Source organism: Myxine glutinosa, chromosome 5 (genome assembly GCF_964187855.1).
Source record: "Myxine glutinosa chromosome 5, kmMyxGlut1.1, whole genome shotgun sequence".
NCBI lineage: Eukaryota > Metazoa > Chordata > Myxini > Myxiniformes > Myxinidae > Myxine > Myxine glutinosa.
The window spans coordinates 149,756,295-149,773,106 of NC_136265.1; the positions used below are offsets into that span (position 1 = coordinate 149,756,295).

The following is a 16,812-nucleotide window of genomic DNA, read 5'->3' on the forward strand; positions in this document are numbered from 1 at the left end:
GATGGTTTGTGATCACGTGCATCCCGTGTGGCGCAATGGTTCCTTGCTATTATTTTAGGGATTTCTTGCGAAAAACAAATGATTTCTCGAGGCATGATATTTCTGCTGATATTATTGATGTCACATTATTACGCATAATACAACTACACTCAGGCAAATGTGTCTAGCGGCGCTGCCCCCACCGGGCTGATTGACAGTCATAGTCCCGCCTACCTGTCAGATCCATTCCTATTCTTTTACAAAGGAATGTAGTTTTCTGTATTTTTCGTGGAATCCTTTCAAGCTATTAAAATTACAATCCCAAAGGATGTTGCACGAAGTAAAAACAAAACAAAAAAAAAACTGTCAGATGGTACCAGAATCATTGGCATTGCGAGCGGCAGCTCAAAAGTATGCTGTCTGAAGAAGTTTATTATGATGAACGAGAAGATGAATTCCCGGGCTTGACCGATTTGGTTTTTTTAACTTTAGTTTTGTGTGTAGCAGATGGGATCGACATTTTTTTGGGGGGGATTTTTATGTTGAAGGCTCCAGTCACGGACTATATAGTTCTCATCGAGGCCAGGCCTTAAATAAAAGAGCTGCATTGATAGAAAAGTGAAGAAAGAGAGAGATAGAGACTTTGAGGAAGTTTTTTCTGCGGCATCCGTACACAGAGAGTACTACCGTACTCTCTGATAGTGCCGATATATGGTGGGCATGTTTGTATCCAGGTTCATTTCTGCATGTTTGGGCAGACCACTTTTATTGCTAATATATTCTGTTGATAATCAGTCATGTTATTGATGTGTTATTTTGGGTATTAAATGCTAATGTTATTGATGCCTTGAATGTTGCAGAGCCATGAGAAATTGGGGAGACTTACCGAATACCTGCGGGCACGCCATCTGTACTGTGTTTGGTGTGGCACCTCTTATGATGGTCAGTCGTTTTGCTGCTGATACTTTAAGGTTATCGTAGTTGCTGAACAGCCATGTTGGTTGTTATTTTGAGTTGCTTCATGCAGCCATATTCATTCCTCTTTATTTATTTATTTATTTGTTTTATCCCAAATGGGGCTTTGTCTTATTATTATTTTTATCTTGTATATTTCTTATTCATCTTATATATTATTATTATTATTATTATTATTATTATTGTTATCTTGTTGTAAAGCAGTGGATTCTGATCTGAGTTTCCCCCCCCCCCCCCCCCATTTTTTTCCTTTTTTTTAATGGTAGACGATGAAGACCTTGCCTCAAATTGTCCGGGAGATACTGCTGAAGACCATGACTGAACTACAAGGAAGAATCTTTTTTGGTTCTTCACAACTATGAACATTTAAAGCTTCACACATGCATTATTGAAATAGCGATGACTTTATCGAGCCATTGGCAATGTGTATAACAAACAGCATCCGGTTCTCACAGTCGTTTGAATAGCTTGTTGGGTTGATATTGTTTTCCAAAGTTTGCATAAAAGTTCTTCATAATATTATTATTTTTGGCCAACAATGTTTTTTCCATTTCATGACAAATCCTTCCCAAAAGCGATCTGCAATTTTTTGAGAGAGATGCATTACAGGAGGATGATGTAACGGTCAGGTGTGCCAAGCATTTCTTATCGAGATAGAGGGTTACAACTACTTATTGGGTCAAATGCTCAGTCCATGTTGCTACCCTGCTAAATTTGTTTTCAAGAACAGGCAACTGGGTTACTCTTTCTTCCTTCTACCTTTTGCAACATGTGCTTCTGGTGTCCGATTCCACGGACGAACACGGCACCGTTTTGAATGGGGCAGTACCAATAGTTGGTACATCACATTCTGAAAGTTGATGTTTGTGCAATGTACCATTAACCTAGTTTGTAAAACAAGCTTCTGAGTTTGTAAAATCTTGTTCATGTGCATTTTTGTGTTTGGTTTGTTTAAACAATTTCCATCATGATAGCCATGCTTCATTGATGTGCAGTTGCTTATAAATAGCCATTTTTGATTCCTTGCTTAAATAAACTTAATCTGCTTACCTGGAATTGTGATCATGTGTGATCTGTAACCACCATTGTTATTATGTTTCGTCCGTTATTATTTGCGATTCCTGTGGTTTTCCTGCCGACCAACATTAGCTTGTTGGTTACAAATCTTGCCACAATTGAACACAACATAAAGGCTTTCAGAGGCACCCTCCCTGGATGGGTAACTGTGCAACTTGTGTGGCTGGAATGTCGCATTACCTACCTTCCATGGTCCTTGACTTGCTGCATCCTACTTCCTCCTTCCCTTTCTTTTTTTTAGTTGGTTTTTGCATTGACTGTTTTGGAATATTGTGGATTTCATGTTTTGTTTGCTCGGTAAACCTGTCTGTTTTGTTTGTAATTTCTCACCAGACAATTAAATGTTGTCCATAGAGGGCAGCACAGGCTGTAAAGAGCGTGAAGATGGCAAAGACTTCAGCAACGTCAATTGCTGTCCTTCGATGGAAGATCTATAAGGTTTTTGCTTCCATCCGTCCTATGGAATCAAAATGGGTTTGATGTTGAACATACGTGTGAAGCCTTTTTATGAACGCCATTTTTGATGTTCATGCCACATTGATGTGAGGGCACCGAGGCCTATTCATAGTGTTGACGTGTGCCATATGTAGACCATAACAGTTAGGTCAAGCAGATTAGTCATCCTTGAAGCCCATCAATTCGCCAGCTGGCTTTTAAAATCAAAAAAGATGAGCCATGTGGTAATTCACGTGATGTGGCCTTAGTTTCCAGGAGCTTCGATTACAAATCTGTCATACTGGCATCCCAGACATTATAGATGTAAATGCTTTCTGAATCAGAAGCAGAATTATTTTGTACTTACAATGTCTGGGGTACTTGTCTAGTATCTACTACGAGGCCACCAGTGCTTCAACATCTTCAATGCAAATGCATTTCTGATTGACTGTCGTGCATGATTATTACCTCTGCCATCCAAAGTGTACAGAAGTTATTGTTATGTTTGTGGGGGTAGATGATGGAATCCCAGTAAAGGTGTGACTGTATAGTTATAGCATTGTCCGTGGGCACGTAGGTGACATCTCAATGTATTTAAGTGGGGAAATTGGAGCTTAAGATTGTTATGTGTCTTCACACGGGGAGGGGGGGGGGGGGGGGGGATTGGAAAGTGAAGCTGTGTTAAATAGATAGGGATTAAGGTTAGTTTTCCCATAGTATGTGATCTGCCCCCTGTGGCTTTTCCCTACGTTTTTACAACTACAACAAGGCCGGCCATAAAAACCTCTGTTAAAAAAACAACCGTTCCCTGCAAGCCAGGCAGAGCCGTTTGGCAAGTAAAGCCCGCCCCACCAACCTAATAAGGAAAAAGGCCACATCCCGAGAGTGGTACAAGGGGTGTGGAAGAGCAAAGTTGGCAGGCCACGTCCCGAGCTTTGTGATTGGTCAAGGAGACATGGGGTGATTCGGTGGAACTCGGCCACTGGCCGGGGGTGGCGTCATGCAGAAGGTTCTCATGAGAAACGACAGTTGGAAAAAGAGTCTCTCTCTCAGTGTTTTTGCTCGCTTTTGAAGAGAGTGAGGAGCTCTTGGCTGCGTGGGCAGCATTGTGAGGGAGGTTTTGGCTGTGGTGCTCTTCGGAGGTGAAGGAGGCCGTTCTATCTGCTTGCCTCACACTGGTGGCTGATAGGCACGCGACTCCGCGGCCATCTTGCGCATTTCCCGCCTGTGGGGCTTCGAGCTTCAACGACCACCAAGCTCCAAAAAGTCCTCGTTGAGGCCAAAGCTGAGTGCCGGCCGGCTAAAGGGATTTTATTTTTATTCTATCTGTCCCCTCGTCTGTATTTGAGTCTGCAAGTGGAGGTACCTCGTGTAGGAAATTAAGTAGCCTCAGCCTTTATTTCGATATTTTCATTTCTTCATTTATTTACATTGAAATCATTTATGCTAAATTAAAAAGGCAATGGAGGAATGACAAACTACAGTCTAAAAAAGGTCCTAAACAAGATGGGGATGATGTTGGTTTAGACTTTAGAGAGTAGCTAACAGTATTGCCATCACATAACAATCCCAACATCACTGCCTCATTTACACTGAATCAATTATTGCTTCAAGCTTCTACAAACACTCCACTGGTTACACCAGTACTTGATTACTCGTGTAGTGTAGCCACATAATGAGACTGTACAAATTAGCAGCCGAGTACAATGTTATAATATCAGTAATATCAGTGCATGATCATCAACTTCTTACAAACTTCTATGATTCTATAATTATGTATCTGCATTTGTGATTGGTTACTCTAAGTTGATATAAAAGAAAAGTAGGAAAGACAACTGAAGCTGCAACAAGTCCCTGAAATTATATAGGAGCTTCTTATACTTATGCAGAAATGAAATATAGGAGCTTCTAATACTTCTAGCTCAGCCTAGCCCGAGACAATAGTCTGGAGGCAGTGATGTAGGGATTGTTATGTGATGGCAATACTGTTAGCTACTCTCGAAACCAACATCATCCCTATCTTGTTTAGGACCTTTTTTAGACTGTCGTTTGTCATCCCTACATTGCCTTTTTAATTTAGCATGCAATTTTTTATTCACTTGTGTGTGTATATATATATATATATATATATATATATATATATATATATATATATAAGTGACCACCTATTACAGTTTCACTGATTGTTGCACGAATCGAGGAACAATATCTTTGACAATGTATTCTATGTCGGTGTGATACTAATTGAATGAAAATGAAAAGTTTTGCAGAATGGATGCATCAGACGAAAATATCTCAACAAAATGGCGTAACGTGTCACACATTGGTGTACTGCATAACTCTTTTTCTGCAATATTTTAGACGGATTTAAGTCTGATTGGCTTTATTTGAGTGGAGTTTGTGTGTTCCCCTCCACGTACTAATTTTCGCTTGCTTTGAGAAGTATTACTACTTATCAGTTTGTGTGCTCCTTCAGTGTCCGTCACACTTTAATCTAAAGGGTTCCTGGTGTCCGTCCAAACGGGTCTCTGGCATTACAAATAGCAGTAGTGATTTGAGCAAAAGAAAACATTGTGTGCTGGTCAAGTTTGACCGACAAGAGGGCAGATCAAGTCACGTGAGAAACCTCTACATTCAGTAAACCCTCGCCATGTAAATATATATATAGATATATATATATATATAATATATATAAATAATACTAGCAGAAGTACCCGGCATTGCCGGGCGGGGGAGGGGAGGGAAACGGGGGGAGGGGGAAGGGGAGTGGGAGAGGGGGGAGGGTGAGGGGAAGGGGAGTGGGAGAGGAGGGAGGGGTGAGGGGAGGTGGGGGGAGGGTAAGGGTGGAAGGGGGAGGGGGAGGGTGTAGGGGGAAGGGAGGGGGTAGGTTGGAAGGGGAGGATAAAGGGGGAGGGGAGGATGGAGGGGGAGGGGAGGGAGGGGGAGGGGGAAGGGAGGGGGTAGGGTGGAGTGGGAAGGGAGGGGAGGATGGAGGGGGGAGAGGGGGGGAAAGGGAGGGGGAGGGGGAAGGAGAGGGGGGAGGGGAGGGAGAGGGGGGGGCCAGTCAACAATGACGTTGCAGTTCTCATGGTAGGAGAGCAGCACAACAATCGCGACATCGTCCAGCATCTTCGCGACAACAGCACGAAGCGGATTTTGGAGACTCACGGATCCTGTGACGCCCTCCAGTACCGGCGTTGCCGGGCGGGGGAAGGGAGACCCGTACATTCTCAACCCGTACATTCGCCCTCTCGACTCAAGCTCACTCGGACAAAAGCCTCGCACAAATTACACCATGAAGGCCCAATGGCCATGTCTATGCCACAAATCAAGTACATGAGCGAGTCTGGCGCACTGAATTGAAAATATATAGAACGCTCATACTCCGTGAAAAGTGTAGCCGCCGTGTCGCCATCTTGGTTAGCACGACTCGACCAACTCGCTTCGCGGATCTCGTTTGTTTTGAACGTGTCCCAGATTTTAAAAGCCAGACAACTGTTAAAATGCCATTTTGAGCGGCAATAAACTGCTCCAATCGGTTGCGGAAAGACGTTTCACAGCTGTTTCAAAATGTTTAATTCATATCGCACAAAATCGACACAAAACACGATCACACAAAAGGTGAAAAAACGCAATCGCTTTTCCCTCTGAATTACGTGCAAACGTGTGACGGAAATCACCATCGCCCAGCATCGAGTGCCAACCAAGATGGCGCCCGGTAGCTGCATCTCCACCTATGTGGTGTGAATGGCAATGGTCATTGATTCGATATATTTTCCGTTCAATGGTCTGGTGGCAGGGATGGAACATCACGTGATCGCTCTGAGCGAATCAGCGAGCTGCTCTGGCACATGCTGAGATTCCGTGTATAATGTTCCTCGCTGAAATGCGCTGAGGTAAATATGAATAAAAAATATGGATCTCGTCAAATATTTTGAGGTAGGCCATGTTCTTCCCAGGCTCAATGGCCATGTCTATGCCAAATATCAAGCACGCGAGCCTCTCCGTTTAGGAGTCTATCGGTAACATTGCACACACACAAACTGTGTTTTATATACTGAAACGCAAAAGAAACTTACCACCTTTGAAACCTTTAAATATCAACAATAACACTGCGTGTAGTAAATGTGTGAACTTATTTGTGGACAATAGTGTCCTCACTGTCAGACAAAACGGTCACGGATGGTCACTTGAACCTTCAATGGTCACTTCGTAGCACAGCTGTTGAACAGCCGTTTTGACTGTCAGTGATTAGCCAAGGGGTACGGGATGATTTTAATGAGCTGCACGTGATGTCTTGATATTGGCTTTAAAAAGGCCAGTGCAAAATGGGCATTTCAATCAACATGCCACGATTGTCAAGGGATCAACGGCAGCGTGCTCTGGGCATGCTGCAAGGCGGACTGAGCTACCGTGAGGTGGCACGTCGCCTTGGCTGTTCACACCAGACGATATCGGCCCTGGTGTACAGAGAGACTCTCCACAACTCTGCAGATGACAGACCTCGATCAGGGAGGCCAAGAGTCACCACTGCAAGGCAGGACAGGCAGATGGTCCGAAGTCACCTGCGGGATCGATTCCGTCCAGCATCCCGCACTGCGGCAGAAATGACTATGGTCTGACTGCCAGAAGACCATACAGAGGCCCCGTGATGACGGCTGATATGGCGGCCCACACCATCACACTTGGGCCACCCCACCTGTTGGTTTGACGCACGCAACAATCGGCATATCGCTCGCCTGTTCTTCTCCAGACACGCTCACGCCCATCAGAACTGTCCACACAGAACCTTGACTCATCGCTGAAAGCGACCTCGTTCCACTGCGCCAAGGTCCACCGCTGATGCTGCTGGCACCATCTCTGTCGGTTGCGGCGATGGGCAGCCGTCATCACGGGGCCTCTGTTTGGTCTTCTGGCAGTCAGACCATAGTCATGCAGTCGTCTTCGTGCAGTATCATTGGAGATCCGTGGGTTTGCATGCCCCAGAGTTTCTGCCGCAGTGCGGGATGCTGGACGGAATCGATCTCGCAGCAGGTGACTTCGGACCATCTGCCTGTCCTGCCTTGCAGTGGTGACTCTTGGCCTCCCTGATCGAGGTCTGTCATCTGCAGAGTTGTGGAGGGTGTCTCTGTCCACCAGGGCCGATATCGTCTGGTGTGAACAGCCAAGGCGACGTGCCACATCACGGTAGCTCAGTCCGCCTTGCAGCATGCCCAGAGCACGCTGCCGTTGATCCCTTGACAATCGTGGCATGTTGATGGAAATGCCCATTTTGCACTGGCCTTTTTAAAGCCAATATCAAGACATCACATGCAGCTCATTAAAATCATCCCGTACCCCTTGGCTAATCACTGACAGTCAAAACGGCTGTTCAACAGCTGTGCTACGAAGTGACCATTGAAGGTTCAAGTGACCATCCGTGACCGTTTTGTCTGACAGTGAGGACAGTATTGTCCACAAATAAGTTCACACATTTACTACACGCAGTGTTATTGTTGATATTTAAAGGTTTCAAAGGTGGTAAGTTTCTTTTGCGTTTCAGTATATATATAGATAATATGACTTCTCTTCCATGACTTTGTTTCTTTCAATGTAAATGTCAATTAAAGATGTGCTGCTCGATGTTAAATCACTCCATCACACATCACATCACATCACTTTGTAAGGAAATGTGAAATATATTAACAACCATATATTACTAAGAATATATATCGGCATGATCAAATGTTGCCTTAATCCACCCTGAATGAATCAATTTCAAGGCTATCTGCTCATTCAATGGCAAACATTATATACCCCTGCAGAAGTTTCTAACTTTGCAAAAGGTGACAAAATGTTTGTTTTTTTTTCATGGAGATCACAAAGCATACAGCCACTCCAGGTAAGGGGCTAAGAGAAGGTTTAAAAAATATATAAGGACAGAGCAAAACAAAATAAACATGAATAAAAAATAAGAAAAAATCCAAGACACAGGAAGTAGCAGTGGTTGGGTAAAATGCAAATAAACCTCAAAGATGTAGAAAGTATGAATTGACATTCCTCTTAAAACCGTGTAGATTGTAGAATAATGGGAAGCATGTTCGAACCACCTTTAGAGGCCATTTTTCCCCCGCAGAGTGGGGGTTGGCCTTTTTCGGGCACCCTGGTCCCCTTTTTGAAGCAATGTTTTATGGCCGGATGCCCTTCCTGCCGCCAACCCTGTTAGTCACCCTGTGACACACAGGGAATTACCAGTTAACAGGTACTCAATCGCCGACCTCGGAAGGATGACAGGCTGAGCCAACCCACCTGGCGTTACTTCAGCGATCGACCGGGATTCGAACCCAGGATCCCAAGCTGACACCCTAACCGCGAAGCCAACACCAGGCTTAATGGGAAGCATGTTGCAGGTCGTGAATGCCAGAGCAACAGTTTCACTAGTTATATACTGTTTATATTACTCTACTACTACTACTACTTTAATGGCACCGATTAAATCAACCTTATGGTGTCGACCTGAGATCGTTTTTGGCTTAAGACTTTCACGAACAAGCTGACCTGGCCTGATGTTCAACTCATCATCTCAGGAATCGACCCTCAAGGTAAGTCTACCTCTGCACCATTCTGTGAGCGAACAACAACAACATGCATTTTAAAGGCCATTTTCCCTACGAGAGCGGGGGTTAGCCTTGCGGTCCCCATGACAATCTTCTCCATTTTGCCCTATTTTCTGCATCTCTCCTTGTTAATCCCCTTGCCCGCATTTCTTCTTCCACTATCTTTAGCCAAGTCTTTCTCGGTCTTCCCCGTCCTCTACTTCCTTCTACATTCATTTCCATCACTCTTCTCAACCAGTCACTTTCATCCTTCCTCAACACATGACCAAACCATCTCAACCTGTTCCTCTTCACAGCATCAATCACAGGCTCTATTCCCATCAACTTTCGCAATTCATCATTTGTCTTCCTCTCTCTCAACGATACTCCGCACATCCGTCGAACCATTCGCATTTCCACCCTTTCCAACCTTCGTTGCTGCTCTACGTTCATTACCCATGTCTCGCTCCCATAAATCATAACACTTCTCACACATGCAGCATACACCTTTCCCTTCAGCTTCAATGACACTCCCCTCATCATCAGCACGCCACTCAGTTCCCGAAACTTCTTCCATGCACATCTCACTCTAGCAACCGTTGCCGAGCCTGATCCACCTTCTCCATTCAGCATGTCTCCGAGGTAGCAAAATGTTTTCACACCTTCCAGCTTCATGCCATCTCCAAGATCCAACTCAACATTTCCTCCATCTGCAGCTCCCTCTGTGCACACCTTACATTTGAATGTAGTTGCCACACTGGTTAATGACCCTCTCAGACCACTACATTTTTGATGAACCCACTCAGCGCACATTGTACATTGAATGGAGTTCACTCCGACACCCTTCCTACACACAGCACAGGGCCACTTACCAGTTCTTTCCACCTCACCACATGCTTTACCACTTGCCATCACCTTCGTCTTTCCGATATTCACCTTCGTCTTTCCGATATTCACCTTCAGACCTTTTGTCTCCAATCTCCATACATTCCTTCCACTTGTTCATCTTTTCCTTCAGTCCATCCATACTTTCTGCAATCAACACCAGATCATCTGCATACAACAACTCCCACGGTAAACCCTCCTTTACGTTCTGAGCCAGCACCTCCATCACACCTACAAATAGTAGTGGACTTAGTACCGACCCCTGATGCACTCCCACCTTCACCTCAAACTCACCACTGTTCCCGTCCTTCGTCCTTACAGCTGTGCGCGCTCTTTTGTACATTGCCATCACTACTCTGATCAACCATTCCTCCACTCCTAACTTCCTCAATGCCCATGTCAATACTTTGCGTGGAACCCTATCGAATGCTTTCTCCAGATCAACAAACCCAAGAAACAACTTCTTCCTCTTCTCCTCCTTCCTCACTTCCTCTGTGAGCGAACATTATATACTATTAGCTGAAGTACCTTGTGTTGCCTGGGAAGGGCGGGGGGGGGTGTGGGGGAAGGGGGAGGGAGGTGAAGGGTAGGGAAGGGATAGGGGGATAGTAGGAGGGAGGGGGAGAAGGAGAAGGAAGGTAGGGGAGGGAGTTAAGGCAGAAGCGGGAGGAAGGGAAGAGAGAGGAGGGAGGGGGGCAGGGAGAGGTAGGAGAGGAGGACAAACTTACCTGTGCGAAGAGTGCTTAGTGCTTTAACCTCAGCGTTACTCAGACAAGAAAGAAAATTGTAATACCCTCTACCACCACTAGGTGGCGCTACACGGTACACATTTACATGGAGAATTTACTTCCCCCCCACCGCCTACACCCCGTGTGAGGCCTGGCCACATAGTCTATATTACCCCCCACACAAAGTTGTATTTGTATCCCAAGTTTCGAGTTTGTAACTTAAAATATGTGTGTGCATAGAATACATACAAACAGATTTGTTTTGCCTTTTATGGGTGTAGATATATGATTTTTTTTTGGAAAGCAACATTCATCATACAGTGTTGAATGGGGGGGGGGGGGGTTGAGAGAGGGTCTCGTAAAAGGCGACCATCAAATCGACCTGAGATTGAAGCTTATTCTGCGATTTCTGGGAAAGTGAAATAATTTAGTGTCTCCTTACAACTTCAGATATTGTGAAATGGTTTCTTTGATCACCGTTCATTGTGGTTGCATGTAATCTAAATTAATCGGTGATAATTAAAGCAGAACTGATGAAGCTTCATTTGCAAACAGCTTGATGATCCTAATGATCATCCCTTGTTGCCACCATATCTATCTCGGGTTATGAAATATGTCCTGCCCTGCAATGTAGCATTCTGCTTTTGTAAGGAATTGTGATTATTTGGGAACAACTGAGACTTTCATTGGTCCCAACCATTTCCCCGACTACAATGACCAATTGAAATTCTCCAAATGCTCTCAGAGATACCTGGCCTAAAGATGCGTTCCAATGTTTTGTCATCCGCACACGTGTACTTCTTCCATGAGGATTTTCCTGGCACCGCTGTGAATGCGAATGCACGTACAAGGGCAGGGACGTGGGTGTAGCGCAGAACAGGGAGTAAGGAATCTGTTCGCATCTGGTGACATTTTCTCTCTTGCAGAAGCGAAAAGGTTGAACGTTCGTTGCCAGAAGCGAGCACTCAGAATGTCTGGGTCTCAGGAGAATAAACAGGGAGTAATAGCAGCTAAAAATAGTATGTGGCCATCTTGTGTCTGTACGCGATTTCGACAACGATGAGATTTCTTCACATGAACCAGAAATTGTTGTTTCATCGTGATTTTGAGAATTGATTTCATACAATTTGTTTCTCGCAGTTGAGGGCCACTATGAGCTGGTCTTTTGATGTTTATAAGCTCAGGTTCCCCATCACGGTGCAGAAGTAGATCAGCAATCTCCACATCGAGTTGCTCCAGTTGGGATACCATAACCTCAGGAGATAAGATTCATCCCAAGAATCCCTGATCTTTCCCTCGAATGTCTGCCATGAGGTGGTACGAAAAGCGTTCTACTCGTCACTCTATAATCAACCCCTTCTGGTTTGAATTACAGGGGCAGGTGGCTGTGGACAATTGGGCCAGAAGCACAAACTTAGGAAAGGCGTTCAAAGTGCAAAACTTATCAGAGACATGTTGAAACCCCGGCCTCTGGAACAAACTCCCTCACTCTCTTCAATCCCACTCCTCCCTCCAGGTCTTTAAAACAGCTGTTCACCACCATCTCTTATCTGCCCCCATCCAAAACCTTGATCTTTTCTACCCCCACTAATTCACTCCAGATCCACTTTTTTGAAATACCGACTTATTTCCTGGAAGTTCTAGCAGTGTCCATGTTTTTTTTCTTACCTCTCCTCCCTCTCCCCTCCCCCCCTCCCCACTTCCCATGCCTCCTCCCCCCAAGCCCTCTCCCTCCCATAGATCTCCCGATGTCCCTGCTCTCCATCTTGTTCTCCCGCTCCCTTTATCATATGTTTTATGTGTCAGTTTGTCTTTTTGTGATCAAAGTTGGCTCTTACACGGGCCTCGATCTTGTATACAAAAAGAAAGAAAGAACATAGTTTGTTTCAGCTATGTGAAGAAGACTGATCACAGCTCGGTGAAATAGAAGAACATACGATAAAACTTGCATCCTTGTATCATCTGTCGCCAGATTCAATGCAAGGTAAGCCAAATCTCCCCTCCAGGTCTTCGAGACAGTTGTTCACCACCATCTCAGATCTTCCCCAATCCAAAACGATGATCTTTTCTACCCTGGATAACTCACTCCCAACCCCAATGTCGACTTCCAAATTTCCAGTTTTTCCTCCTTGGAGTTTCCTTTCTTATCCATCTTGTCTATCCCCATGCGTTCTTTCCTGCCCCCCTTCTTCCACACATGCATTGTTTGTCCAAGTCTCCCTCTATTTTGCCCTTCAACTCTGCTGTTGGTTGTGTGCTAGCTCTTCCACGAGCCTCGGCTATGTATACAAAAAAAGAAAGTCTTCAAAATTATAGGTCTGAACGAGTACTAAACCTTCGTTCTCACGTGCCAATGACGTTATCGACGAATCTTAACTTGAGTGTGAGAATCACTTGCGAAAATGCAAAGAAAATTGAGAAATGTTTCTGAGAGTGAAATATGCCATCTGGGGTATTCATGCCGTTGGCCTACCAAGCTGGGTGTGTTGATAAATTGATGTAAACCACATTTTGGTCACACTTAACAGGAAGTTTTCCTATATAGTCGAGGCTCGTGGAAGAGCTTGCACACTGAACGGATCAGGACAACAAAACAAAGGGAACAGCAGGGCGGAGGGAGAAAGAAGATGGAGACGGACAAACAGGGGATGTAGGTAACGGTGAGTGGAGGGGAGAATGCAAGGGGTGGACAAGATGGATATTGGAGGGGTCGGGGTGGTTTAACGGGTGTGGAAAAGATCATGGTTTTGTATGGGGGATGACTTGAAATGTTGGTGAACAGCTGTCTTGAAGACCCGGAGGGAAAAATGACAATGAAAGAGTGTGGAAGGTGGTTCCACAAGCAGGGAAAAAGAGGAACTAACGAGTGCAGTTGAACATGGTGCTGCATTTTGGCAGTTTCTCTAGGAGGGGGTTACTGGAGGACCGTGTGTGTCCTGCAGATGCTGTGGGGGACAAAGCATGGAGGCCAAAGGGTGCAAGACCAGAAATGAGGCAGAAGAAGACAAAGAGACCAGCGGCCTGTCGACAATGACTAAGTCATCGGCCCATAGACTCGGCTTCATCGTAAGAGGTTCCAATTATCTTTTGAAGGCCTTGGTTTCCATGGAGTCAAGCTGAGCAACATGTGAGGCAGGAGAGCAAGCCCAGAGGGGGAGCAGTACTCCATCGAGCTGCGGATGAAGGCCTTTATCTAGGAGCTCAGGTGTGCTAAAGAAGGACCTATGGTAAATGACATGGTGAAAATGGCAGAGAAAGGAAGTGGAAGAGCAGATTTTTAGGACCCTTGAACTGATGTCGTCCGGTCCGGTTGCAGAGTCCGAGTCGATGGTTGCCAGAAACTTTTCCACCATGCAAAAGTTGAAAAACTCTCAGGTGTGAAAGATAAAGAATCCAGGAGCAGTTTGGTATGCCAGGGAAGGATGGGTACAAAGAGAAAGGGGTTAGAGACACAATATTTTGAAGGCAACACAGAATTGAGGCCTTCGGCCTTCTCACGAGCAGAGTTTATTATGACGCCATTTGCAATGAGGGAAGGGATGGAAGGGGAGCATGCACCAGAGACAGACTTGACAAGGTGCCACCAGGTTATAAGAGGAGGGAGATGAGTGAAAGTTCATTCTTGATGTTGGACAGATGTTGTTTTTTGGCTCTCTTGAGACTAGACACATTTGTTGCGGGATTTGTGGAATGATCTGAGGTCGTCTTCTGTTGGATAAGCAATAAATGGGTTATATTGTTTGCGAATTTACTGCAAAACAGCTGTTCACCACCATCTCTGGTCTTCCCCCATCTAAAACCTTGATCTTTTCTACCCCCGTTAATTCACCCCAGATCCACTTTTTTGAAATTCCGAATTCTTTCCTGGAAGTCCTTGCAGTGTCCATATGTTTTATACGTCTCCCACCCTTCCCATGCCTCCTCCCCCCAAGCCCTCTCCCTCCCACAGATCTCCCGATGTCCCTGCTCTCAAATGTACTAGTGTGCTTCCCTCTCTCTCCCCATCTTGTCTCCCCCTCCCTTTATCTTATGTTTTATGTGTCAGTTTGTCTTTTTGTGATTAATGTTAGCTCTTACACGAGCCTCGATGTTGTACAAAATAAAATAAAATAAAAATTGTCAATGTTAAAAATATCAAGTAAGAGTATTTAGCACAAACTACAATCCATTTCTTACTGAGCTATGAAGTGGCCTCTACTGTATAAAGTCATCAAGTTTAACATATATAGTATATGAGTATCTATCTATCTCTCGTACACAAAGACAGAGTAAAGTGGGAATAGCCCAAGGCTGACATTGCGGGAGGGGTGCATCTCTCCCCTCCCTCCACAGGCTTGTACATTTGGGGAAGGGTCATCTTGCCCTATCACATGCTACCCTTTGCAGATTTACCACCATTTTCTTTCAAAGCAACACCCCCTCCAGATGTACAATTCATTTTCCTCTCCCACATTTGCAATGGCCACTTTACAATATCATCAATGTATATTTGAGATGTAATGAGTTAACCCGGTTGAAGGATGGTTTGTTGGATGGTTTTGCTGTATTTTGCTTGCAGCAAGCTTGGCCACTGCCTTCTGTCAGGGTCTTCCCAAGATGGATTGATGCCGAGGCTGACATTAATCTTCTGTGATTGCAGAATTTGTCAGGCCTCATCCTCTGGTGTGCAGACTGTTCTCCAGAACATTTATTAATTCATCCTGCCCTCTGTACTCTCCGCTCATCTGTCCGTGCATCCATCTTTCTTTTGGGTGGTTTTTAAGGTTGTATTGTGGCTCACGGTTCACACTGCCTCTTGGATGGCCTGGTTTGAGCGATTGCCTAACGATGGAATGCTATTTCTGTCAGTGCCATGCAGTGCGCTTGGCAAAAATTTTTGTAAAAATTCAGCTTTAGCCATGTATAGTTAATAGACATACTCACATTGATTGATTCCGCTCCTCCTGTCGAATTTTTTAAATGATAATTATGATGTCATAGGTCACGTGTTATCTTGCCATCGCCATCTTGGAAAAACCGAAAAACCTTGCACCTCTATATCTCCGAAAGTGCTGAATAGAAAAAAATTGAGACATGGCTCATTGTGAAGAACTCTCCATGGGAAATAAAATATGCTAATGATGATGTCATAGGTGCCTCCATTATGACGTCATAATCCGACCAGTGTAAGAACAAAACAAGTACAAAACTTCATCGATCAAGATGAAATTTCTTGAGTGTCATCTATGGATAAATTAGCGGAGGAAAAAAGTTAATGATGGCGTCACCGGTCAGGTGGTTCGGCCGCCATATTTGTTTTAATACAAAAGTCTTAAAAAACACTAAAAACACGTCCTGGCGATGGTCTGCAATCTGATTGCTCTTTCTTGTTTTATTATGTATTTGAACTTTATTGTTTCTGTCAAGGTCATGACGTTTTTACCATTTGCGTTTTTGTTATCGGATTTTCAACAAGCCTTTATTATGAGAATATGGAGAATATAATTAACAATTATTAACAATTATAAATCTTTGCACAGATTTATCCCATCTCGTCTTCAGTTGTCATACCCTTCCTCCCGTCCATGGTACACGGAATCTTGTGGTGAGGCTGTTGCCCAGAAACAGCTTGCCTTCGTCTCCTGGAAAGCAAATCCAACGGAAGGAAATCTCATTTCCTTTCACAAAGCCCGAAACAAGTGTGTGTCCACCCTCAGGAGAGCCAGGAAACAATATCTCTCCGTTCTCAAGACCGAACTCTCTTATCTGTCTTCCTCTTCCAAATCCTGGTGGCGTCTGGTCAAATCCGTTTCTGGTGTTTGTTCCCCCTCCATCCCCTCCCTTACCTCAAACGGCTACACAGCTGACTCCGCACGTGAAAAAGCTGAATGCCTCAACTCTGTGTTTGCCTCTAAATCTTGTGTCCCAAACCCATCCCTCTCTGTACCCACCATACCCAGTCGTACCCTGCTGCTCCTGGACTCCGTGTCCTTTCCTCCTGACAAGGTGGAAAAGTTTCTGTCAACCCTCGACTCTGATTCTGCAACTGGACCCAACGGCATCAGCCCACGGGTCCTAAAATCCTGCTCTGCTGCTCTATCTCACCCTCTCTCTGTTCTCTTCACCCTCTCTTTTGCTCAAGGTCAACTGCCATCTGCTTGGAAATCAGCCAACATCAC

At 44.8% G+C, this 16,812-nt stretch overlaps 1 protein-coding gene across 1 annotated transcript in view; it reads left to right on the plus strand.

Moving 5' to 3' along the window:
- The window catches only part of GPATCH11 (G-patch domain containing 11), a 66,814-nt gene extending 64,804 nt beyond the window's left edge, over window positions 1-2,010 (plus strand). The window contains exons 7-8 of the mRNA XM_068097951.2: window positions 840-921; window positions 1,221-2,010. Coding sequence (XP_067954052.1) covers window positions 840-921; window positions 1,221-1,276 — 138 coding nt within the window. The 3' untranslated portion in view covers window positions 1,277-2,010. The remainder of the gene's footprint in view (window positions 1-839; window positions 922-1,220) is intronic.
- The last annotated feature ends 14,802 nt before the right edge of the window (window positions 2,011-16,812 follow it).